The sequence below is a fragment of the Schistocerca cancellata genome, chromosome 4 (genome assembly GCF_023864275.1).
Source record: "Schistocerca cancellata isolate TAMUIC-IGC-003103 chromosome 4, iqSchCanc2.1, whole genome shotgun sequence".
NCBI classification, from domain to species: Eukaryota; Metazoa; Arthropoda; class Insecta; order Orthoptera; family Acrididae; genus Schistocerca; species Schistocerca cancellata.
The window spans coordinates 160,948,840-160,974,371 of NC_064629.1; the positions used below are offsets into that span (position 1 = coordinate 160,948,840).

A 25,532-nucleotide genomic window follows, 5' to 3' on the forward strand; every position below is an offset into this window, starting at 1 on the left:
ATTACGCCTCCGGGGCCCCTGCTGCTACTGAGTCACCACCTGGACAACAGCTATCTATTGCATCCGAGGGACTGGCGAGATCCATGTCCTCAGCGGACGCCAGGATCTCCACCTCATCTTTGGACGCAGAGGGAGAGGGTTGCGGTGGGACAGGTGCCACCGCAATTTCAGGATGCTTGGGAGCCTTTTTCTTCGACTGCTTTGCGCGCTGAGCCTTAGGTGGTTCTGGCTGGGAGGGCCTCACTGGGTCAGTCTCTGGGACTGAAGACGACCGTGACGCCCTACGACCAGCGACCGGTGGTTGTTTGACAACCTTGCGGGTGTCCGCTTTGGCACTGGGCAAAGCCTGGGATGGGAGGGTCCCAAGGGACCCCTTCCGAGCGAGAGGAGCCGAAGAAGGCTCACGCTTCTCCGGCTGTGAAGGGGGAACAGATGTCCCTGGTGGTTGGGGTGGTGTTGCTCCTGAAGTAGATGGAGCAGGAGCAACAGGGAGTGAAGTGCCCCCCACAACCAAGGGGGCCGGTGAATGCTGACCGAGCTGAGATCGAACTGGTGTTGCAGCAGCGGCATAACTAGTTGGCATTGGCACAGGATGTAGCCGCTCAAATTTCCGCCTTGCCTCGGTGTAGGACAGGCGGTCCAGGGTCTTATATTCCATTATCTTCCTTTCTTTCTGGAAGATCCTACAGTCCGGCGAGCAGGGGGAATGGTGTTCTCCGCAGTTAACACAGATAGGAGGCGGGGCACATGGAGTATCAGGATGCGAAGGACGTCCACAATCTCGACACGTGATGCTGGAAGTACAGCGAGATGACATGTGCCCAAACTTCCAGCATTTAAAACACCGCATCGGAGGAGGGATATATGGCTTCACATCACAACGGTAAACCATCACCTTAACCTTTTCGGGTAAGACATCACCCTCAAAGGCCAAGATGAAGGCACCGGTGGCTACCTGATTATCTCTCGGACCCCGATGGACGCGCCGGACGAAGTGAACACCTCGTCGTTCGAGGTTGGCGCGTAATTCATCGTCGGACTGCAGAAGAAGATCCCTGTGGAATATAATACCCTGGACCATGTTCAGACTCTTATGCGGCGTGATGTTAACTGAAACATCCCCCAACTTGTCACAATTGAGCAACCTCCGTGACTGGGCAGAGGATGCCGTTTTGATGAGCACAGAACCAGAGCGCATCTTGGACAAGCCCTCCACCTCCCCGAACTTGTCCTCTAAATGCTCCACAAAAAACTGGGGCTTGGTTGACATAAACGATTCCCCATCAACTCGCGTACACACAAGGAACCGGGGTGAATAGTCTCCACTGCCTTCTTTTGCCATACGTTCCTCCCATGGAGTGGCCAGGGAGGGAAATGAACGTGGATCGTATTTCCTGCCGTTGAGGTTAGACCTCGATCGCTTAGAGACTGCTGGTGGTGGCCCACCAGCGAGAGATGATGTACCACGCTTCATTGCGGGTCATCCGCCCTGATGCCACCTACTCCGACCAAGGGCCCTCCCCACGGGCGCCACCCAGCCGCAGCAATAGCCACCTGGCAGGATGGCCATTGCCGGGAGTCCTGATGCCCCAGGGAGATGGGCATCTACTCCTTGGCATACGTGGGGAGTGAACGGCGCAGGCATCAGTAGAGCGATCCCTGTGTTGTCAGGGGGCTACAACCAAGAGGGTACATGGCGGCCCCACCACAACGGGCTGGCTACCGTGCTGGATCTTAGGTGCAAAAATGGCCAAGGTCGTCGTCGCAGTTAAAAGAAACACTGCAGAGTGCAGTGTGGTAATCGCCCAAGAGATCGAAAACGAGCGGGACACCATTGCAACGACGAGAAAGACGGCTAAAGGTCTAATTGCACGACGGATACAGTGCACCATGTAAGGCGCCCTTCCCCAATTGGCTCGCTCTTCGGAATAATTTAGAAAGATGGAGGTCAAACCCGAGAGGGGACCATCACATAAGGCCGAAACATGTGAGACTCCTTTTAGTCGCCTCTTACGACAGGCAGGAATACCGCGGGCCTATTCTAACCCCCGAACCCGCAGGGGGGCCCGATGTTGTATGGAGTTGAGGCGGCGTAAGATGGATGGCCGTGCAGAGGAGTATACGAAGCTCCCATAATCCAGCTTGGAGCGGACGATCGACCGATATAGACGAAGTAGGACGGTTCGATCCGCTCCCCACGACATACCACTGAGAACACGGAGGACATTTAAAGAACGGGTACAACGGGCGGCCAAATATGACATGTGGAGACCAGCTAAGTTCCCTGTCAAATGTAAGACATAAAAATTTGGTTGTCTCCACGATTGGGAGAGCAACGGGACCGAGTCGTAAGGACGGTGGGAGAAACTCTTTGTAGCGCCAGAAGTTAATACAGACCGTCTTCTCGGCAGAAAAACGGAAGCCATTGGCGACACTCCAGGAGTAAAGACGGTCAAGTGAACGCTGAAGACAGCGCTCCAGGACACGTGTACACTGCGCGCTGCAATAGATGGTAAAATCGTCCACGAAAAGGGAGCCTTATACATCAGCTGGGAGGCAATCCATTATTGGATTGATCGCGATGGCGAAGAGAGCGACGCTCAAAACTGAGCCCTGTGGCACCCCATTCTCCTGGCGAAAGGTGTCTGACAGGACAGAACCCACACGTACCCTGAACTGTCGATCCATTAAAAAGGAACGAATAAAAAGAGGGAGGCGACCGCGAAGGCCCCATGTATACATGGTGCGCAGAATGCCCGCCCTCCAACAGGTGTCGTAAGCCTTTTCCAAATCAAAGAACACAGCCGCGGTCGGGCGCTTCCGCAAGAAGTTATTCATAATGAAGGTCGACAAGGTAACCAGATGGTCAACAGCAGAGCGGCGCCTACGAAATCCACATTGTACATTGGTAAGTAGGCGTCGAGACTCGAGCAGCCAAACCAATCGAGAGTTAACCATTCGCTCCATCACTTTACAGACACAGCTGGTAAGCGAGATAGGTCGATAACTGGAAGGCAAGTGCTTGTACTTCCCCGGCTTAGGAATCGGGACAATAATAGCCTCGCGCCAGCATGCGGGAACAAGTCCCTCAATCCAGATGCGATTATAAGTACTAAGAAGAAAACCTTTACCCGCAGGAGAAAGGTTCTTCAGCATCTGAATATGAATAGAATCAGGCCCTGGAGCGGAGGACTGTGATCGGCCAAGTGCGTTTTCGAGTTCCCGCATGGTGAATGGGCATTATACCTTTCACGATTCGAGGAGCGGAAGTTAGGTGGCCTAGCCGCCTCTGCCTGTTTGCGGGGGAGGAAGGCAGGGTGGTAATGAGCGGAGCTCGAAACCTCTGCGAAAAAGCGGCCGAAGGCATTGGAGACAGCCTCAGGGGCCACAAGGACGTCATTCGCGACCTTCAAGCCAGAAACTGGTGAGTGGACCTTAGTGCCAGATAGCCGGCGCAGGCTACCCCAGACAACAGAAGGAGTGAAACTGTTGAAGGTGCTTGTGAAAGCAGCCCAGCTGGCTTTCTTGCTTTCTTTAATAATACGACGACACTGAGCACGTAATCGTTTATAATTGATACAATTCGCCACTGTAGGGTGGCGTTTAAAGGTACGTAAAGCACGTCGACGAGCACGTAAAGCGTCTCTACATGCTGCGGTCCACCAGGGGACCGGTACGCGACGTGGAGAAGAAGTAGGGTGAGGGATGGAATATTCAGCAGCAGCGAGAATGACTTCCGTGAGGTGTGCGACCTGACGATCGCAGCTTGTGAAGGTTTGATCCTGAAAGGTCGCCCTGGAAGAGAAGAGCCCCCAGTCTGCCTTGGAGATGGTCCAACTAGATGAGCACGGAGAGGGAGTATGCTGCAGGAGATGGATAACACACGGGAAGTGGTCGCTCGAATATGTATCAGCAAGTGCATACCACTCAAACCGGCGTGCAAGTTGGGGAGTACATACAGAGAGGTCTAAATGGGAATAGGTGTGAGATGTGTCCGAAAGAAAAGTAGGGGCGCCAGTATTGAGGCAGACAAGATTGAGCTGGTTGAAAAGGTCTGCTAACAAGGAGCCCCTCGGGCAGGATGCTAGAGAGCCCCAAAGGGGATGGTGGGCATTGAAGTCTCCAGTTAACAAAAATGGTGCAGGTAGCTGAGCAATAAGTTGCATCATGTCTGCCCTGGTAATGGCAGATGACGATGGAGTGTAAACGGTACAAAAGGAAAACGTAAAAGTGGGGAGAGTAATGCGGATGGCAACTGCCTGCAGGCCAGTGTGCAACGTGATGGGTTCGTAGTAAATATCATCCCGGACCAGCAACATAACCCCTCCATGAGCTGGGATACCTACCACAGGGGGTAGGTCAAAACGCACAGAGGTGTAGTGTGCCAAGGCAATTTGATCGCATGGGCGTAGCCTCGTTTCCTGGAGGGCTACGACGAGCGGACGGTGCAAGCGGAGCAGCAACTTCAAGTCCTCTCGATTGGAGCGAATGCTGCGAATATTCCAGTGAATAAGTGCCATCGTAAGAAAAGGAAGAGGAGAGAAGGGGTCACCTCGAAGGCCGCTTAGGACCTGGCTTCGAGCGAGCACTGCCGCCGCTATCAGTAGGCGGACAGTCATCGTCCATTGGGTCTATAGGTTCATCGGCCATCTCGGGAGGATGGCCGGGAGGGGGAGCTTCCTCCGCCGGTGAACGGCCAGATGTACGGCTACCAGCGGTGCGGCCAGGCGAAACGGATGACGGCCTGGGGCGGCAACCGCTGGGTGGCGCAGGAGAAGAAATGCGCCGTGGCGGAGAAGGAGAACTGTGCTTCCTATGAGCCTTTTTGGAAGGACGTTTGGTGGAAGTACCGGTCGAAGGCTGGGAGGTCGAGGAACGTAGGAAGTCTGCACGGGATGGTTCCTTCTTGAAGGCCCGTGCATCTGACTTCGGGGTCTTCGTCTTAGCAGAAGCTGATGAAGGGGCTGGTGTCTGTGGGGTGATGGGAGGAAGAGGAGACGTCGACCGCGCGATCTTAGCACTGGCCGAACGGACGACTGTGGTGCTGAAGGTCAGATCGCATGTCTGGGTTGCCACCTCCCTGGTAGTCCGAGGAGAGGCGAGGACAGTACTGTATTTCCCCGCTGGGAGCAGCGTGGGCTTCCTACTAGCCAATAGCTTGCGAGCAGCCGAGGTAGACACTTTCTCTTTGACCCGAATTTCTTGGATACAGCGTTCTTCCTTATAGACAGGACAGTCGCGGGAGGATGCAGCATGGTCACCCTGACAGTTCACACAACGAGGAGACGGAGGCGGACAGTCACCCTCATGGGCATCCCTGCCACAAGTGACACATTTAGCCGCATTGGAACAAGACTGTCGAGTGTGATTGAAACGCTGACACTGGTAGCAGCGCGTAGGTGTCGGGACATAGGGGCGAACAGAAATAACCTCGTAGCCCGCCTTGATGCGCGATGGCAGCTTAACACTATCGAAGGTCAAGAAAAGTGTCCGGGTCGGTACAAGGTCATTGTTGACCTTTTTCATGACCCTATGGACAGCCGTCACGCCCTGCTCAGCGAGGAAAGATTGAATCTCCTCGTCAGTCAATCCGTCGAGGGAGCTAGTATACACTACACCACGAGACGAATTCAAAGTTCGGTGGGCCTCCACCCGGACAGGGAACGTGTACAGGAGTGTAGCCCAAAGCAGTTTTTGTGCCTGAAAGGCGGTCTCAGTTTCTAGTAATAAGGTACCGTTACGCAACCTGGTACAAGATTTGACAGATCCGGCTATGGCATCTACGCCCTTCTGAATAACGAAAGGGTTGACAGAGGAAAAATCCTTTCTGTCCTCAGATCGAGAAACGACGAGGAACTGTGGGACAGGCGGTAGTACTTTTGTCACTGGTGGCTGGTCACGTTTCCGTTTTTGGGCAGAAGTCGAAAGCGATGGAGTAGAATCCATTGCGGAGGAATCCCCCATGATTGCCAGCGTCTCCGATGGCGCGCTCCTTCCTTGTGGGGACCCTCTCAGAGGGCACTCCCGCCTTAGGTGAATGTTTACACCTCAGGTCACACCTCCCGAGAAACAGACGGAGGGACCAATCGGCATGGTCAGAAGGTATCAGCTCAGGCAATCACCCCTGCCCGGGCCTGGCCTTTACCAGGGGGTACGCGCGTGCCTTACATGTCTACCCAGGGCGGGGAATTACGCGTTACCCCGTCACCGGCTACGCGTGCGAACGCGTGGGTTGGCCTTTAGGCACGCACAGGGAGGAAGGAAGAAGAGGAAAAAGAAGAGAGAGAGGGAGAAAGAGGACAGACTGTCTCAAACGCCGAGGCGGAGACCAGAGAAGGCAAGGAGAAGAAGGCAAGGAGAAAAAGGCAAGGAGAAAAAGGCAAGGAGAAAAAGGCAAGGAGAAAAAGGCAATGAGAAAAAGGCAATGAGAAAAAGGCAATGAGAAAAAGGCAATGAGAAAAAGGCAATGAGAAAAAGGCAATGAGAAAAAGGCAATGAGAAAAAGGCAATGAGAAAAAGGCAATGAGAAAAAGGCAATGAGAAAAAGGCAATGAGAAAAAGGCAATGAGAAAAAGGCAATGAGAAAAAGGCAATGAGAAAAAGGCAATGAGAAAAAGGCAATGAGAAAAAGGCAATGAGAAAAAGGCAATGAGAAAAAGGCAATGAGAAAAAGGCAATGAGAAAAAGGCAATGAGAAAAAGGCAATGAGAAAAAGGCAATGAGAAAAAGGCAATGAGAAAAAGGCAATGAGAAAAAGGCAATGAGAAAAAGGCAATGAGAAAAAGGCAATGAGAAAAAGGCAATGAGAAAAAGGCAATGAGAAAAAGGCAATGAGAAAAAGGCAATGAGAAAAAGGCAATGAGAAAAAGGCAATGAGAAAAAGGCAATGAGAAAAAGGCAATGAGAAAAAGGCAATGAGAAAAAGGCAATGAGAAAAAGGCAATGAGAAAAAGGCAATGAGAAAAAGGCAATGAGAAAAAGGCAATGAGAAAAAGGCAATGAGAAAAAGGCAATGAGAAAAAGGCAATGAGAAAAAGGCAATGAGAAAAAGGCAATGAGAAAAAGGCAATGAGAAAAAGGCAAGGAGAAAAAGGCAAGGAGAAAAAGGCAATGAGAAAAAGGCAATGAGAAAAAGGCAATGAGAAAAAGGCAAGGAGAAAAAGGCAAGGAGAAAAAGGCAAGGAGAAAAAGGCAATGAGAAAAAGGCAATGAGAAAAAGGCAATGAGAAAAAGGCAATGAGAAAAAGGCAATGAGAAAAAGGCAATGAGAAAAAGGCAATGAGAAAAAGGCAATGAGAAAAAGGCAAGGAGAAAAAGGCAATGAGAAAAAGGCAATGAGAAAAAGGCAATGAGAAAAAGGCAATGAGAAAAAGGCAAGGAGAAAAAGGCAAGGAGAAAAAGGCAAGGAGAAAAAGGCAAGGAGAAAAAGGCAAGGAGAAAAAGGCAATGAGAAAAAGGCAATGAGAAAAAGGCAATGAGAAAAAGGCAATGAGAAAAAGGCAATGAGAAAAAGGCAATGAGAAAAAGGCAATGAGAAAAAGGCAATGAGAAAAAGGCAATGAGAAAAAGGCAATGAGAAAAAGGCAATGAGAAAAAGGCAATGAGAAAAAGGCAATGAGAAAAAGGCAATGAGAAAAAGGCAATGAGAAAAAGGCAATGAGAAAAAGGCAATGAGAAAAAGGCAATGAGAAAAAGGCAATGAGAAAAAGGCAATGAGAAAAAGGCAATGAGAAAAAGGCAATGAGAAAAAGGCAATGAGAAAAAGGCAATGAGAAAAAGGCAATGAGAAAAAGGCAATGAGAAAAAGGCAATGAGAAAAAGGCAATGAGAAAAAGGCAATGAGAAAAAGGCAATGAGAAAAAGGCAATGAGAAAAAGGCAATGAGAAAAAGGCAATGAGAAAAAGGCAATGAGAAAAAGGCAATGAGAAAAAGGCAATGAGAAAAAGGCAATGAGAAAAAGGCAATGAGAAAAAGGCAATGAGAAAAAGGCAATGAGAAAAAGGCAATGAGAAAAAGGCAATGAGAAAAAGGCAATGAGAAAAAGGCAATGAGAAAAAGGCAATGAGAAAAAGGCAATGAGAAAAAGGCAATGAGAAAAAGGCAATGAGAAAAAGGCAATGAGAAAAAGGCAATGAGAAAAAGGCAATGAGAAAAAGGCAATGAGAAAAAGGCAATGAGAAAAAGGCAATGAGAAAAAGGCAATGAGAAAAAGGCAATGAGAAAAAGGCAATGAGAAAAAGGCAATGAGAAAAAGGCAATGAGAAAAAGGCAATGAGAAAAAGGCAATGAGAAAAAGGCAATGAGAAAAAGGCAATGAGAAAAAGGCAATGAGAAAAAGGCAATGAGAAAAAGGCAATGAGAAAAAGGCAATGAGAAAAAGGCAATGAGAAAAAGGCAATGAGAAAAAGGCAATGAGAAAAAGGCAATGAGAAAAAGGCAATGAGAAAAAGGCAATGAGAAAAAGGCAATGAGAAAAAGGCAATGAGAAAAAGGCAATGAGAAAAAGGCAATGAGAAAAAGGCAATGAGAAAAAGGCAATGAGAAAAAGGCAATGAGAAAAAGGCAATGAGAAAAAGGCAATGAGAAAAAGGCAATGAGAAAAAGGCAATGAGAAAAAGGCAATGAGAAAAAGGCAATGAGAAAAAGGCAATGAGAAAAAGGCAATGAGAAAAAGGCAATGAGAAAAAGGCAATGAGAAAAAGGCAATGAGAAAAAGGCAATGAGAAAAAGGCAATGAGAAAAAGGCAATGAGAAAAAGGCAATGAGAAAAAGGCAATGAGAAAAAGGCAATGAGAAAAAGGCAATGAGAAAAAGGCAATGAGAAAAAGGCAATGAGAAAAAGGCAATGAGAAAAAGGCAATGAGAAAAAGGCAATGAGAAAAAGGCAATGAGAAAAAGGCAATGAGAAAAAGGCAATGAGAAAAAGGCAATGAGAAAAAGGCAATGAGAAAAAGGCAATGAGAAAAAGGCAATGAGAAAAAGGCAATGAGAAAAAGGCAATGAGAAAAAGGCAATGAGAAAAAGGCAATGAGAAAAAGGCAATGAGAAAAAGGCAATGAGAAAAAGGCAATGAGAAAAAGGCAATGAGAAAAAGGCAATGAGAAAAAGGCAATGAGAAAAAGGCAATGAGAAAAAGGCAATGAGAAAAAGGCAATGAGAAAAAGGCAATGAGAAAAAGGCAATGAGAAAAAGGCAATGAGAAAAAGGCAATGAGAAAAAGGCAATGAGAAAAAGGCAATGAGAAAAAGGCAATGAGAAAAAGGCAATGAGAAAAAGGCAATGAGAAAAAGGCAATGAGAAAAAGGCAATGAGAAAAAGGCAATGAGAAAAAGGCAATGAGAAAAAGGCAATGAGAAAAAGGCAATGAGAAAAAGGCAATGAGAAAAAGGCAATGAGAAAAAGGCAATGAGAAAAAGGCAATGAGAAAAAGGCAATGAGAAAAAGGCAATGAGAAAAAGGCAATGAGAAAAAGGCAATGAGAAAAAGGCAATGAGAAAAAGGCAATGAGAAAAAGGCAATGAGAAAAAGGCAATGAGAAAAAGGCAATGAGAAAAAGGCAATGAGAAAAAGGCAATGAGAAAAAGGCAATGAGAAAAAGGCAATGAGAAAAAGGCAATGAGAAAAAGGCAATGAGAAAAAGGCAATGAGAAAAAGGCAATGAGAAAAAGGCAAGGAGAAAAAGGCAATGAGAAAAAGGCAATGAGAAAAAGGCAATGAGAAAAAGGCAATGAGAAAAAGGCAATGAGAAAAAGGCAAGGAGAAAAAGGCAAGGAGAAAAAGGCAAGGAGAAAAAGGCAATGAGAAAAAGGCAATGAGAAAAAGGCAATGAGAAAAAGGCAATGAGAAAAAGGCAATGAGAAAAAGGCAAGGAGAAAAAGGCAAGGAGAAAAAGGCAAGGAGAAAAAGGCAAGGAGAAAAAGGCAAGGAGAAAAAGGCAAGGAGAAAAAGGCAAGGAGAAAAAGGCAAGGAGAAAAAGGCAAGGAGAAAAAGGCAAGGAGAAAAAGGCAAGGAGAAAAAGGCAAGGAGAAAAAGGCAAGGAGAAAAAGGCAAGGAGAAAAAGGCAAGGAGAAAAAGGCAAGGAGAAAAAGGCAAGGAGAAAAAGGCAAGGAGAAAAAGGCAAGGAGAAAAAGGCAAGGAGAAAAAGGCAAGGAGAAAAAGGCAAGGAGAAAAAGGCAAGGAGAAAAAGGCAAGGAGAAAAAGGCAAGGAGAAAAAGGCAAGGAGAAAAAGGCAAGGAGAAAAAGGCAAGGAGAAAAAGGCAAGGAGAAAAAGGCAAGGAGAAAAAGGCAAGGAGAAAAAGGCAAGGAGAAAAAGGCAAGGAGAAAAAGGCAAGGAGAAAAAGGCAAGGAGAAAAAGGCAAGGAGAAAAAGGCAAGGAGAAAAAGGCAAGGAGAAAAAGGCAAGGAGAAAAAGGCAAGGAGAAAAAGGCAAGGAGAAAAAGGCAAGGAGAAAAAGGCAAGGAGAAAAAGGCAAGGAGAAAAAGGCAAGGAGAAAAAGGCAAGGAGAAAAAGGCAAGGAGAAAAAGGCAAGGAGAAAAAGGCAAGGAGAAAAAGGCAAGGAGAAAAAGGCAAGGAGAAAAAGGCAAGGAGAAAAAGGCAAGGAGAAAAAGGCAAGGAGAAAAAGGCAAGGAGAAAAAGGCAAGGAGAAAAAGGCAAGGAGAAAAAGGCAAGGAGAAAAAGGCAAGGAGAAAAAGGCAAGGAGAAAAAGGCAAGGAGAAAAAGGCAAGGAGAAAAAGGCAAGGAGAAAAAGGCAAGGAGAAAAAGGCAAGGAGAAAAAGGCAAGGAGAAAAAGGCAAGGAGAAAAAGGCAAGGAGAAAAAGGCAAGGAGAAAAAGGCAAGGAGAAAAAGGCAAGGAGAAAAAGGCAAGGAGAAAAAGGCAAGGAGAAAAAGGCAAGGAGAAAAAGGCAAGGAGAAAAAGGCAAGGAGAAAAAGGCAAGGAGAAAAAGGCAAGGAGAAAAAGGCAAGGAGAAAAAGGCAAGGAGAAAAAGGCAAGGAGAAAAAGGCAAGGAGAAAAAGGCAAGGAGAAAAAGGCAAGGAGAAAAAGGCAAGGAGAAAAAGGCAAGGAGAAAAAGGCAAGGAGAAAAAGGCAAGGAGAAAAAGGCAAGGAGAAAAAGGCAAGGAGAAAAAGGCAAGGAGAAAAAGGCAAGGAGAAAAAGGCAAGGAGAAAAAGGCAAGGAGAAAAAGGCAAGGAGAAAAAGGCAAGGAGAAAAAGGCAAGGAGAAAAAGGCAAGGAGAAAAAGGCAAGGAGAAAAAGGCAAGGAGAAAAAGGCAAGGAGAAAAAGGCAAGGAGAAAAAGGCAAGGAGAAAAAGGCAAGGAGAAAAAGGCAAGGAGAAAAAGGCAATGAGAAAAAGGCAATGAGAAAAAGGCAATGAGAAAAAGGCAATGAGAAAAAGGCAATGAGAAAAAGGCAATGAGAAAAAGGCAATGAGAAAAAGGCAATGAGAAAAAGGCAATGAGAAAAAGGCAATGAGAAAAAGGCAATGAGAAAAAGGCAATGAGAAAAAGGCAATGAGAAAAAGGCAATGAGAAAAAGGCAATGAGAAAAAGGCAATGAGAAAAAGGCAATGAGAAAAAGGCAATGAGAAAAAGGCAATGAGAAAAAGGCAATGAGAAAAAGGCAATGAGAAAAAGGCAATGAGAAAAAGGCAATGAGAAAAAGGCAATGAGAAAAAGGCAATGAGAAAAAGGCAATGAGAAAAAGGCAATGAGAAAAAGGCAATGAGAAAAAGGCAATGAGAAAAAGGCAATGAGAAAAAGGCAATGAGAAAAAGGCAATGAGAAAAAGGCAATGAGAAAAAGGCAATGAGAAAAAGGCAATGAGAAAAAGGCAATGAGAAAAAGGCAATGAGAAAAAGGCAATGAGAAAAAGGCAATGAGAAAAAGGCAATGAGAAAAAGGCAATGAGAAAAAGGCAATGAGAAAAAGGCAATGAGAAAAAGGCAATGAGAAAAAGGCAATGAGAAAAAGGCAATGAGAAAAAGGCAATGAGAAAAAGGCAATGAGAAAAAGGCAATGAGAAAAAGGCAATGAGAAAAAGGCAATGAGAAAAAGGCAATGAGAAAAAGGCAATGAGAAAAAGGCAATGAGAAAAAGGCAATGAGAAAAAGGCAATGAGAAAAAGGCAATGAGAAAAAGGCAATGAGAAAAAGGCAATGAGAAAAAGGCAATGAGAAAAAGGCAATGAGAAAAAGGCAATGAGAAAAAGGCAATGAGAAAAAGGCAATGAGAAAAAGGCAATGAGAAAAAGGCAATGAGAAAAAGGCAATGAGAAAAAGGCAATGAGAAAAAGGCAATGAGAAAAAGGCAATGAGAAAAAGGCAATGAGAAAAAGGCAATGAGAAAAAGGCAATGAGAAAAAGGCAATGAGAAAAAGGCAATGAGAAAAAGGCAATGAGAAAAAGGCAATGAGAAAAAGGCAATGAGAAAAAGGCAATGAGAAAAAGGCAATGAGAAAAAGGCAATGAGAAAAAGGCAATGAGAAAAAGGCAATGAGAAAAAGGCAATGAGAAAAAGGCAATGAGAAAAAGGCAATGAGAAAAAGGCAATGAGAAAAAGGCAATGAGAAAAAGGCAATGAGAAAAAGGCAATGAGAAAAAGGCAATGAGAAAAAGGCAATGAGAAAAAGGCAATGAGAAAAAGGCAATGAGAAAAAGGCAATGAGAAAAAGGCAATGAGAAAAAGGCAATGAGAAAAAGGCAATGAGAAAAAGGCAATGAGAAAAAGGCAATGAGAAAAAGGCAATGAGAAAAAGGCAATGAGAAAAAGGCAATGAGAAAAAGGCAATGAGAAAAAGGCAATGAGAAAAAGGCAATGAGAAAAAGGCAATGAGAAAAAGGCAATGAGAAAAAGGCAATGAGAAAAAGGCAATGAGAAAAAGGCAATGAGAAAAAGGCAATGAGAAAAAGGCAATGAGAAAAAGGCAATGAGAAAAAGGCAATGAGAAAAAGGCAATGAGAAAAAGGCAATGAGAAAAAGGCAATGAGAAAAAGGCAATGAGAAAAAGGCAATGAGAAAAAGGCAATGAGAAAAAGGCAATGAGAAAAAGGCAATGAGAAAAAGGCAATGAGAAAAAGGCAATGAGAAAAAGGCAATGAGAAAAAGGCAATGAGAAAAAGGCAATGAGAAAAAGGCAATGAGAAAAAGGCAATGAGAAAAAGGCAATGAGAAAAAGGCAATGAGAAAAAGGCAATGAGAAAAAGGCAATGAGAAAAAGGCAATGAGAAAAAGGCAATGAGAAAAAGGCAATGAGAAAAAGGCAATGAGAAAAAGGCAATGAGAAAAAGGCAATGAGAAAAAGGCAATGAGAAAAAGGCAATGAGAAAAAGGCAATGAGAAAAAGGCAATGAGAAAAAGGCAATGAGAAAAAGGCAAGGAGAAAAAGGCAAGGAGAAAAAGGCAAGGAGAAAAAGGCAAGGAGAAAAAGGCAAGGAGAAAAAGGCAAGGAGAAAAAGGCAAGGAGAAAAAGGCAAGGAGAAAAAGGCAAGGAGAAAAAGGCAAGGAGAAAAAGGCAAGGAGAAAAAGGCAAGGAGAAAAAGGCAAGGAGAAAAAGGCAAGGAGAAAAAGGCAAGGAGAAAAAGGCAAGGAGAAAAAGGCAAGGAGAAAAAGGCAAGGAGAAAAAGGCAAGGAGAAAAAGGCAAGGAGAAAAAGGCAAGGAGAAAAAGGCAAGGAGAAAAAGGCAAGGAGAAAAAGGCAAGGAGAAAAAGGCAATGAGAAGGCAAGGAGAAAAAGGCAATGAGAAGGCAAGGAGAAAAAGGCAATGAGAAGGCAAGGAGAAAAAGGCAATGAGAAGGCAAGGAGAAAAAGGCAATGAGAAGGCAAGGAGAAAAAGGCAATGAGAAGGCAAGGAGAAAAAGGCAATGAGAAGGCAAGGAGAAAAAGGCAATGAGAAGGCAAGGAGAAAAAGGCAATGAGAAGGCAAGGAGAAAAAGGCAATGAGAAGGCAAGGAGAAAAAGGCAATGAGAAGGCAAGGAGAAAAAGGCAATGAGAAGGCAAGGAGAAAAAGGCAATGAGAAGGCAAGGAGAAAAAGGCAATGAGAAGGCAAGGAGAAAAAGGCAATGAGAAGGCAAGGAGAAAAAGGCAATGAGAAGGCAAGGAGAAAAAGGCAATGAGAAGGCAAGGAGAAAAAGGCAATGAGAAGGCAAGGAGAAAAAGGCAATGAGAAGGCAAGGAGAAGTCAAGGGAAAGAGTAAGGAAGACAGTGAGGTGGAGAAGAGCAAAGAAAGGAACCAACAAAAGGAAGGAAGAAACGAGAAGTGAAAAACCAGAATGACCACAATTATAGGTCGTGGAACCGTCCGTCTCCGGACGCAGGCTCTAACTACCCCCGTGAGGGGGATGGACTCCTTTTAGTCGCCTCTTACGACAGGCAGGAATACCTCGGGCCTATTCTAATCCCCGGACCCGCAGGGGGGAAACCCTTCGGTGTAAGAATGCAGGTCAGCTTCGGAGATGCCCATCTCCAGAAGCAGTCTATGCGTCGCATGTACGGCCAGCCTGTCGTCAAGTTCGTTGCCGGGGATTCCGACGTGTCGTGGGTCCCAATGCATAGATGGACTCCTGAATGTACGCTATCAGAGGGTGGCGAGGTTAGCACTGGTCCATAGCTTGTAGGCTGCTCAATGAGTCAGTACACGGGAGAAATGCCTCGCCACGGCATGAGCGGATGTACTGAAGAGCACGAGATATGGCCGCCAGTTCTGCTGCTCAATATGTCCTCCATGAACATATGCGAAGCCTACGTGACGATCAGCCATCGAGCTTTCGGTGTAAATAATGTCAGAGCCCCGTAACACGTCAAGAATCGAGAGGAAGTGACAGCTGAGAGCGGCGGGGTTAACTGATTCCGTAGGGCCATGCAAAAGGTTCAGACGAAGCTGCGGCCGAGGTGTACACCATGGAGGCGTACGTGAATGAACCGCAAGTAGAGGTGGTTAAGGGAAGGACTCCAGTTCGGAGACAGGGGACCACACGCGAACCACAATCGTTAGCCTCGATCTGGGCCGCCGGAGCGGGAGATGGACTGCCGTGGGCGGGAAAAGCAGACGGTAATTCGGATGCTAAGGGGAACTATGAATGCGTGCTGCGTAACTGGCGAGCAGTTGCGCACGTCTGATCTGTAGTGGAGGGACACCAGCCTCCACCAGTACACTGGTCACTAGACTCGTCCTAAAAGCTCCTGTCACTAACCGAACCCCTGAGCGGTGCACAAGGTCGAGTAAATGCAATGCTGAAGGCGCTGCCGAACCACAAACCACACTCCCATAGACAATTCGGGATTCGACAAGGGCTCTGTAGAGCTGCAGCAGCTTAGAGCAATCTGCACCCGAATTGGTGTTGCTCAGGCAACAGAGGGCATTGAGGTGCTGCCAGCATTTCTGCTTAAGCTGACGAAGAGGGAGCCAAGTCAATTGAGGGTCAAAAACCAGTCCTAGGAACTGATATGTCTCCACTACAGTGAGTGGACCATTATGAAAGTAAAGTGCGGGTTCCGGATGAATGGCACAACACTGACAAGTGCATGACATACCACTTCGCGGCTGAAAACTGGACTGGATGGCTCCCTGGAGGCGCCACTGAGCAACAACAGTACTGGAGCAGCAGTATGAAATGCTGAAGTCGTCTGCATACAGAGAAGGTGAGATGGAGAGCCTGACAGATGCCACTAGACCGTTAATGGACACTAAAAAAAGAGACCCACTCAATACAGAGACCTGCAGGACTATTCTCCTGGATATGGATGGAACTATGGGAGTCGCCAACTTGGACACGGAAAGTATGGAGCGACAGGACGTTTTGGATAAAAATCGGGGGTAGTCCCCAGAGGCCCCACTCATACAATGTGGCAAGGATTTGTCGCCAAGTCGTGTCGTATGCTTTATGCAAGTCAGGTGTTGCCGTCTGGAAAAGGCTGTCGGATGGCAGACTCAATGGAGCCAGTAGGCCACGTGACTCCAGGACCCAACCCAAAGGCCGACACACCATGCATTCCAGCAGCTTACAAAGAAAGTTGGAGAGGCTTATAGGCTGATAGGTATCCACATCAAGCGGGTTTTTACAGTGTGTGAGCACTTGAATGATGGTGCTCCCCCGCCTTTGGGATGGAAAGACGCCATCGCACCAGATCCGGTTGAAGATGACGAGGAGATGGCGCTTGTAGTCAGATGAGAGATGTTAAATCACCTGACTGGATCCGATCTGTCCCAGGAGCTGTGTCGGCGCAATGTGCAGGGGCACTGAGGAGCTCCCAATTTGTAAATGGGGCGTTATAGGATTCTCTGTGGCATGTTGTGAACGAGGACTTTCCCCTCCCATTCGCCGTTTGAGAGTGCGAAAGGCTGGGGCTTAATTATGACACAGAGGCTCTAGCATGGTGTTAATAAAAGTACTTGGCAATCGCCTTTGCGTCGGTAGGTAACACGCCATTATAGTATAACTGGGAGCACCTGTTGGGGTCTGGTACCCGAAAACACGTTTGATCTTTGGCCAGACTTAGGGAGGTGACGTATGGCACCCAGTGGTCGACATGTATCTCTCCCAACACTCCTGCTTCCATCGTTTGGTAAGGCGGCGAACGCGGGCACAATGCCGTTTGAAGGCTATGAAGTGCTGCAGGGAAGGGTGCCACTTCTGCAACTGTACAGCTCGCCGACGCTCCTTAATTGCTTCAGCGACTTTTGGCAACAACCAAGGGACTGCCTTTCGCCAGGGGGAACCCTAAAGAGCGAGGGATCGTGTTTTTTGCTACAGAAACAATTGTTGGTGTTGTTACCTGCTCAACCTTTCCATAGATGTTACTGTGTGTGGAGATTCAACGGTGACAGAAGCCTTGTTTAAAGCCCATCTGGGCACGTGTCCGTGGGCCTGACGCCAGAGCAGTGACAGGAAGATGGGGAAGTGGATAGATGGGACAAGTCCTGGGCTGCAAATTGATAAATCAAAGGCCGAGTAACTACCATGAGCCACACTGAAATGTGTAGCGGCCCAAGAATTTAAGAGACAGAGGTCGAGTTGTGACAGTAAATTTTCGACATCTCTGCCGCTGCCAGTAAGCACAGTGCCATCACACAAAGGGTTATGGGCGTTAAAAGCTCTGAAAAGTAGGAAAGGTTTAGGGGTTGACCAATCAGTGCAGCTAATACATTCAGGGGTACTGCACCATCTGGAGGAAGATATACATTGCAGACAGTAATTTCCTTCCTCGTCCTTATTCTCACAGACACAGCTTCAAAAGTGGTTTGAAGGGGCACAGTGTTACTACAGACTCCGTTTACGACACCAACTCAAACCCCATCTGACACTATTATAGTCGCTACAGTTCCTTTAATATCCCTTATAGCCACAGAGGGCAGGGTTCCGCACTGCAGGGAACATGGTTTCCTAGACGCAATGCAGAGAGCAGGTGTAAAGCTTAACAGTTGCCATAGCTCAGACAAGCGGTGGAAAAAACCACAGCAATTCCACTGGAGGATGACGCCATCGTCAGACTGGGAAGGCATGGAACATTCAATAAGGCAGTTTACAGCTCAGGGTCACCTAGGGCTACCGACTTATTTCCTGAACAGGCTCTATCCAGATCTATGTCTTCAGTGGACGCCAGACTCTCCACCTCATCTGCAAGTGCGGAGCTTGTAGGTAGCGGTGGTGTGGGTGCAACCCCTATTCCCTTGGTCTTAGGAACCTTCTTTTTGGATTTCTCTCGCTGCTCCTTGGGTTTCTCAGGCTGCGAGGATTTCACTGAATCAGTCTTTGGGACTGAGGATGAGCATGAACCCCTATGACCAGCTGCTTTTGAGCTCTTCAGCCACTGGCAGGTGTCTTCTTTCCCACTACGAGAAACCTGGGAAGGGAGTGACCCAAGGGACCCTCCTAGCGAGAGGAGCCAAAGAAGACTTATGCTTCTCCAGCTCAAGTATGGGGACTGATATCCCAATGGTTGGGGGGGACAGTGCTCTCGAGGCAGGTGGCATGGTAGCAACAGTGAGGCATGTGCCCTGCATCGTCAATTAGGCAGGTGTAGGCTCCTGGCTGTGAGAGGGGACAGGATTGCAATGAACTGATGGGGCGACAACTGTTCATGTAGCTGCAGTGTAAAAGGACATAGCCACAGGATGTAGGCGCTCACATTTCCTCTTAGCCTAAGTGTAGGTCAGTCGGTCCAGGGTCTTATATCCCTGGATTTTCCTCTCTTTCTGGAAAATCCTGCCATCTGGTGCGCAAGGTGAATTATGCTGTCCGCAGTTGACACAGATGGGAGGTGGGGCACATTGAGTACTGGAATGTGATGGACATCCACAATCTCGACATTTGATGCTGGAAGTACAGCAGGAAGACATATGGCCAAACTTCCAGCACTTAAGGCACCGCATCGGGGGAGGGATATATGGCTTGACGTCACAGCAGTAGACCATCACCTTGACCTTCTCGGGCAATGTGTCATCCTCACAGGCAAAGATTAAGGCACTGGTGACAATATGATTATCCCTCTGACCCCAATGGACGCGCCAGACGAAATGAACACCTTGCTCCTCTAAATTTGTGCGCAGCTCGTCTCCACACTGCAAAATAATGTCTGGGAATATTTTTACTCTGGTCCATATTTAAGCTCTCTTTTAGGGCGTGATAGTAACAGAAATATTCCCCAACTTGTCTCAAGCGAGTAATGCCCGCGACTGGGATGAGGATGCTGTTATGATCAAGACTGACCCAGAGCGCATTTTGGACAAGACCACCCACTTCCCCAAAGTTGTCCTCCAACTGCTTCACAAAAAAACGGTGGCTTGCGAATAAGCTACACTGCCATCCTTATCCTGACGTTCCTACCATGGTGCGGCCAGGGAGGGGAAGGATTTGGGGCTGTATTTATTAGCACTGAAATTAGACTGTCCTCCCATGGGAGCCACGCACTCTCAGCCTGTAGCGTCAGTCACTAGAATGGGCCGAGCATATCTGAGAGGCTTACGCACTTACTAAATGCATTTATAACGAACCATGTTATTCTGTGCAGCTTCTTTGTTTCGTCATCGAGTCCCATATGGTGCTGATCCCAAACTGAATAGCATTATTCAAGTACTGGTCCAACGAGCGTTTTTTTTAAGCTACAACCGTGGTGGATGGGTTACATTTCCTGAGGATTCTTCCAATGCACCTCAGTCTGGCATCTGCCACATCTGTGAAAAATTTTAAGTAGTCGTTCCATTTTAAAACGCTCAATACCTATATTAATAGATATTTATAGATGTAACTGCAGCAACTGATTGTTCCACAATCGTATAATCATACAATAATCGGGCTTTCTGTCTATTTATGCTCAATATGTTACATTTTCTTATTTTGAGGGTCAATTGCTACTCCACTAACTGTGTGTCCTCTGCAGGTCCCTCTGCATTTCGCTACTGGTTTCTGGTGTACTCAGTAGCTGTGTAGATTTCGCTCGAAAGCTCTCGCGTTGGAGGAACTGTAGGACATGCTAAGTCGTCAACGCAGGATGGTGGGTCTATAGATTTCTCACTGCCTGTTCCAGTCGCTTTACTGCTATCAGTAAGAGTCACGCCCAGGAAAGAGCCTTGTGAAACTTTGCTTTCCTGTGAGAAAATTTTGGATGAATATCATGAGAGCCATGGAAGCTTTACTCATTTCGGCTAGTAGGCCCGAAGCGGAGTAGGTGATGACTAGTTGACCAGCCCTCCTGAAATTCAGTGTGAGAGTATAGAGCCTTAGTCTCAAGGGATCCAGCACAGTCATTGGCTTGCCATTCGCTGACATTTGCAACTGCCTATGATACAACAGATTGGTCTGTAGCTACCCACTTCCGTGACATTTTTCTTGCTTTGAAACTGAGATGATCGACAAGTAGGACAACGCCTTCTGTCTCCGCTGAATGTGGGTATTCTGTCACACTGTCTTCCAACACACAGTGTATGGAACTCTTCTACGTACTTACAATGCTCCGAAATACAGCTCCGAGCCTTAACAGAATATTTCATCAAAAGTTAGAACACATAACATTAAAGCACCCTCTCTCTGCTATTTTTAGCCACATCTGGCTTGAGGGTGAGTTCCATCCACAGGTATCTCAAGGACAACTGTACACACTCTACTAGACACTTTCAGGGTCAGTTCTGTGTTCTTATAATAGGCTCAATGATGACGTAAAATGGGTGCTTATGTTACAGAAAATCTGGTTTCCTGAAGAACCGCGCGAACTGCTGGATAAAGCAAGATCAACGTTTCATTTCAACAAGGTGGTACAATAGTTATTACAACTCCATGTGACTATGTTACTGTGTGGGTATAAGGGAAGTGTGGAGAGGATGGAATTTTTGATCATGATTTGGTTTGGGTTAGCACCATCTTTTGCCTCATCAACCTGCACCATTTCAATTGCAATGGAATGATGGGGCCCAGAGCATTCAGAGCAGCAGAGACTGGTTAACCTTTTCTTTGTTTCTTCTTGCTCCTCCTCCTCCTCCTCCTCCTCTGAAATTTAGTTTCTGTTGGAGGCGTATCCTGATACAAGCCTGGTAGAAATGTGGAGTGGCCCATTCTGTGGCTTGATGTCTGCGCCTCTTGCAGCTCATGGCTGTCGTTAGGGCGCGGGATTTTTGTTGTTTGGGCAGTAGGGCCAGGGGCTATCGGTTGGATGGGAGACAAGGGGAGAGATGGTGCGGATGTTACTTTTTGGGAGTAAATGGCTGTCATTTGGAAAGGAAGATGGCGATTGGACATGTTCGTGACTTCCCGAATGTTAAACGTTTCACTGTCTTCAACTATTAAGTCTCATTTTCTTCCTGTGAGATGAAAGATCGGTGATCAGAGTTAGGTAGTGATCCTCTCAGTAAATGGTGCAGGAATGTTGTAGACAGAGGGAATTCACATGAAGTGGTCGTCTACTATCTTTCCATTTCGGCTCATTCGTAGACCTACCTGACATGTGACCAGATTTCGTTCACTTGAAGCCTCCGCGACGCCCCCCCCCCCACAGTATGTAGTGATTTACGTCACACCAGTAAACCATACCCTCAACTTCACGAGGTATTGAGACACTAAATCCAAGATAAATGCTCCAGCGCCTGTGTTCTTTAGGCACTTACTGCAACCAAAGGATAAAATAGACAGTACGCCATTCCAAATAAGCAGGTAATTCCGCAGCCAACTGAAGTACAAGGTCCCTGTGGAAGGTTAGGCCTTTGACCGTATGTAGGTTTCTATGGGCGGTAATTGTGACGCGGATTTCCGTAAGTTTGTCGCACCTTAACAATGCCTGTGAGTGGAGCAGCCTGTTTAAATTATGGATCCGTTCCGCATTTTGTATACCGAGATGACCTCGTAATTTTCTTCCATTTCCTGCACAATATTGGCTTGACATCTGAGAAGCAGTCACAGTCAGCCTAGTTACAGACTAGGAACTGAGGCACATGTAGCTCCATGTTTGAGAGGTTGGTTTTCACTTCGAATCATACCTAATAAGAGAAACGCTGCATTAATGTGAGTTGATCACTGTAATGAGACTGCTGGAGCCATATGCCCAGTGTGGTTAAAAACTCTGCAGTGCGATTGGTCCATCATGGTGCCATCCACTCTGACTGGAGACTATCACCAAAGCGACCTCTGCACATGGAGATCGTTGGCCAGAGAATGTGTGTGAAGTAAAGTAAGCACATAGTTCTCAGCAATGAGGATGAAACAGCGACGGTATCAACAGCGCATTCCCTGCATTATATAGTCATGGATCTACCACCATATAGGTACTTGACTAACCCTCCTTCCATCACCCCCCCCCTCAATGAACTAGGTATTTGGCGACCTATCTCTCATACGACTCAAATAGTTTCTAATTAACGGATATCACACATTTCCAGTAAAATGAAATGCAAATAGTTGTCAAAAATTGGCAACGCTACTTTCTTCTTCCCTGCCGCCGTTGGATAAGCAGCTGCCAGCAGAAAGTCGTATGCTCTTAGCTCACTCATTTGTTACATAGTTAAATTCTTAATTTCACTGCGTGTTTTTGGTACTTGCATTGTTTAATTCATAAATTTTGGGCCTATTATAGTAGTCGAGAGTTGTAGCATCGCGTTTTAGTACCTGAATAGTGTAAAATCGCGTAGTCTCCTTCCGCCGCCGAGCAGTGCTCAAGTAGCAGCATTACTGCATTTACTAGGCAATCTTGTATTTTAATAACCGTTTAAATTTTGCATCTGTTTGTGCTCTCTGTAGATTAGTTCAGATGTTCTTTGCACAACAGTTTTTAGCATGGATAGGGACTGCAACTGCTGTGTTCGGATGCAGGCTGAGTTGGCATCCCTTCGCTACCAGCTTCAGGCAGTGTTGGCTTCGGTCTCACAGCTTGAGGCTGTTGCTAATGTGCATCATGTGGGGGTCTGGATGGGGGTTTGTCGGGGACGGCCAGCTCGTCCCACGCATCCCCCGATTAGACTACGACTTTGGCTGCCTGGGATACTGCCCACATTGAGGCTGATCCCTCACCTGTGGTAGAGTGGGAGGTCGTCTCGAGGTGTAGCAGGGGGGGCGAAAGACGTTCCTGACGGCTGAACGGAAGACCTCTCCAGTTTGACTAACTGGTTTCAGGCTCTGTCTCAGGCTGATACTGATCTTCGGCCAGACATGGCTGCTTGTTCTGTTCCAGAGGTTGCCCCTCAGTCCGCAAGATCCGGGAGGTCGCAGAGGGTGGGCTTACTGGTAGTTGGGAGCTCTAACGTCAGGCACGTAATGGGGCCCCTTAGGCATATGGCAGCAAGAGGGGAAGAAAACCAACGTGCACTCCGTGTGCATAACGGGGGGAGTCATTCCATATGTGGAAAGGGTCCTTCCGGATGCCATGAAGGGTACAGGGTGCACCCATCTGCAGGTGGTCGCTCATGTCGGCACCAATGATGTGTGTCGCTATGGATAGGAGGAAATCCTCCTGGCTTCCGGCGGCTATCTGATTTGGTGAAGATTGCCAGTCTCGCTAGTGGGATGAAAGCAGAGCTCACCATCTGCAGCATAGTCGACAGGACTGACTGCGGACCTTTGGTACAGAGCCGAGTGGAGGGTCTGAATCAGAGGCTGAGACGGTTCTGCGACCATGTGGGCTGCAGATTCCTCGACTTGCGCCATAGGGTGGTGGGGTTTCGGGTTCCGCTGGATAGGTCAGGAGTCCACTACACGCAGCAAGCGGCTACACGGGTAGCAGGGTTTGTGTGGCGTGGACTGGGCGGTATTTTAGGTTAGATGGCCTCGGGCAAGTACAGAAAGGGCAACAGCCTCAAAGGGTGCGGGGCAAAGTCATGACATGCGGGGACCAAGCAGCAATCGTATTGCAATTGTAAACTGTCGAAGCTGCATTGGTAAAGTACTGGAACTTCAAGCGCTAATAGAAAGCACCGAAGCTGAAATCGTTGTAGGTACAGAAAGCTGGCTGAAGCTAGTGAAATTCTGCCGAAATTTTTACAAAGGCACAGACGGTGTTTAGCAAGGATAGATTGCATGAAACCGGTGGTGGCGTGTTTGTCGCTGTTAGTAGTTTATCCTGTAGTGAAGTAGAAGTGGATAGTTCCTGTGAATTATTATGGGTGGAGGTTACACTCAACAACCGGGCTAGGTTAATAATTGGCTCCTTTTATCGACCTCCCAACTCAACAGCATTAGTGGCAGAACAACAGAAAATTTGGAATACATTTCACATAAATTTTCTCAGCATGTTATAGTCTTAGGTGGAGATTTCAATTTACCAGATATAGACTGGGACACTCAGATGTTTAGGACGGGTGGTAGGGACAGAGCATCGAGTGACATACTGAGTACACTATCCGAAAATTACCTCGAGCAATTAAACAGAGAACCGACTCGTGGAGATAACATCTTGGACCTACTGATAAACAGACCCGAACTTTTCGACTCTGTAAGCGCAGAACAGGGAATCAGTGATAATAAGGCCGTTACAGCATCCCTGAATATGGAAGTTAATAGGAATATAAAAAAGGGAGGAAGGTTTATCTGCTTAGCAAGAGTAATAGAAGGCAGATTTCAGACTACCTAACAGATCAAAACGAAAATTTCTGTTCCGGCACTGATAATGTTGAGTGTTTATGGAAAAAGTTTAAGGCAATCGTAAAATGCGTTTTAGACAGGTACGTGCGGAGTAAAACTGTGAGGGACGGGAAAACCCACCGTGGTTCAACAACAAAGTTAGGGAACTACTGCGAAAGCAAAGAGAGCTTCACTGCAAGTTTAAACGCAGCCAAAACCTCTCAGACGAACAGAAGCTAAACGATGTCAGAATAAGCATAAGGAGGGCTATGCGTGAAGCGTTCAGTGAATTCGAAAGTAAAATTCTATGTACCGACTTGACAGAAAATCCTAGGAAGTTCTGGTCTTACGTTAAATCACTAAGTGGCTCGAAACAGCATATCCAGACACCTCGGGATGATGAAGGCATTGAAAGAGGATGACACGCGTAAAGCTGAAATACTAAACACCTTTTTCCAAAGCTGTTTCACAGAGGAAGACCGCACTGCAGTTCCTTCTCTAAATCCTCGCACAAACGAAAAAATGGCTGACATCTAAATAAGTGTCCAAGGAATAGAAAAGCAACTGGAATCACTCAACAAAGTCCACTTGTCCTGACAGGATACCAATTCGATTGTACACAGAGTACGCGAAAGAACTTGCCCCTCTTCTAACAGCCGTGTACCGCAGGTCTCTAGAGTAACGGAAGGTTCAAAATGATTAGAAAGAGCACAGGTAGTCCCAGTCGTCAAGAAGGATCGTCGAGAAGATGCGCAAAACTATAGACCTTTATCTCTGACGTCTGTTGTAGAATTTTAGAACATGTTTTTTTGCTCGCGTATCATGTCATTTCTGGAAACCCAGAGTCTACTCTGTAGGAATCAACATGGATTCCGGAAACAGCGATCGTGAGAGACCCAACTCGCTTTTTTTTGTTCATGAGACCCAGAAAATATTAGATACAGGGTCCCAGGTAGATGCCACTTTCCTTGACTTCCGGAAGGGGTTCGATACAGTTCCTCACTGTCGCCTGACAAAGTAAGAGCCTACGGAATATCAGACCAGCTGTGTGGCTGGATTGAACAGTTTTTAGCAAACAACACAGCATGTTATCAATGGAGAGACGTCTACAGTCGTTAAAGTAACTTCTGGCGTGCCACAGGGGAGTGTTATGGGACCACATTAGAAAATTGTAGCGAAATGCAGGAAGATCTGCAGCGGATAGGCACTTGATGCAGGGAGTGGCAACTGACCCTTAACAGACAAATGTAATGTATTGCGAATACATAGAAGGATCCTTTGTTGTATGATTATATGATAGCAGAACAAACACTGGTAGCAGTTACTTCTGTAAAATATCAGAGTATGCGTACGGAACGATTTGAAGCGTAATGATCACATAACAATTGTTGGTGAGGCGGGTGCCAGATTGAGATTCATTGGGAGAGTCCTCAGAAAATGTAGTCCATCAACAAAGGAGGTGGCTTACAAAACACTCGTTCGACCTATACTTGAGTATTGCT

General features: G+C 46.6%; 1 protein-coding gene across 1 annotated transcript; it reads left to right on the forward strand.

Annotated features, from left to right (window-relative positions):
- Nucleotides 1-9,854: 9,854 nt before the first annotated feature.
- LOC126183977 (axoneme-associated protein mst101(2)-like) lies at nt 9,855-11,342 on the forward strand. The gene has a single exon (XM_049926328.1). The coding sequence runs from the start codon at nt 9,855-9,857 to the stop codon at nt 11,340-11,342; it is 1,488 nt and encodes a 495-aa protein (XP_049782285.1).
- The last annotated feature ends 14,190 nt before the right edge of the window (nt 11,343-25,532 follow it).

What these genes read in the sequence shown, in the direction of transcription:
- LOC126183977 (XM_049926328.1), top strand. Translation starts at nt 9,855, where the DNA reads ATGAGAAAAAGGCAAGGAGAAAAAGGCAAGGAGAAAAAGGCAAGGAGA.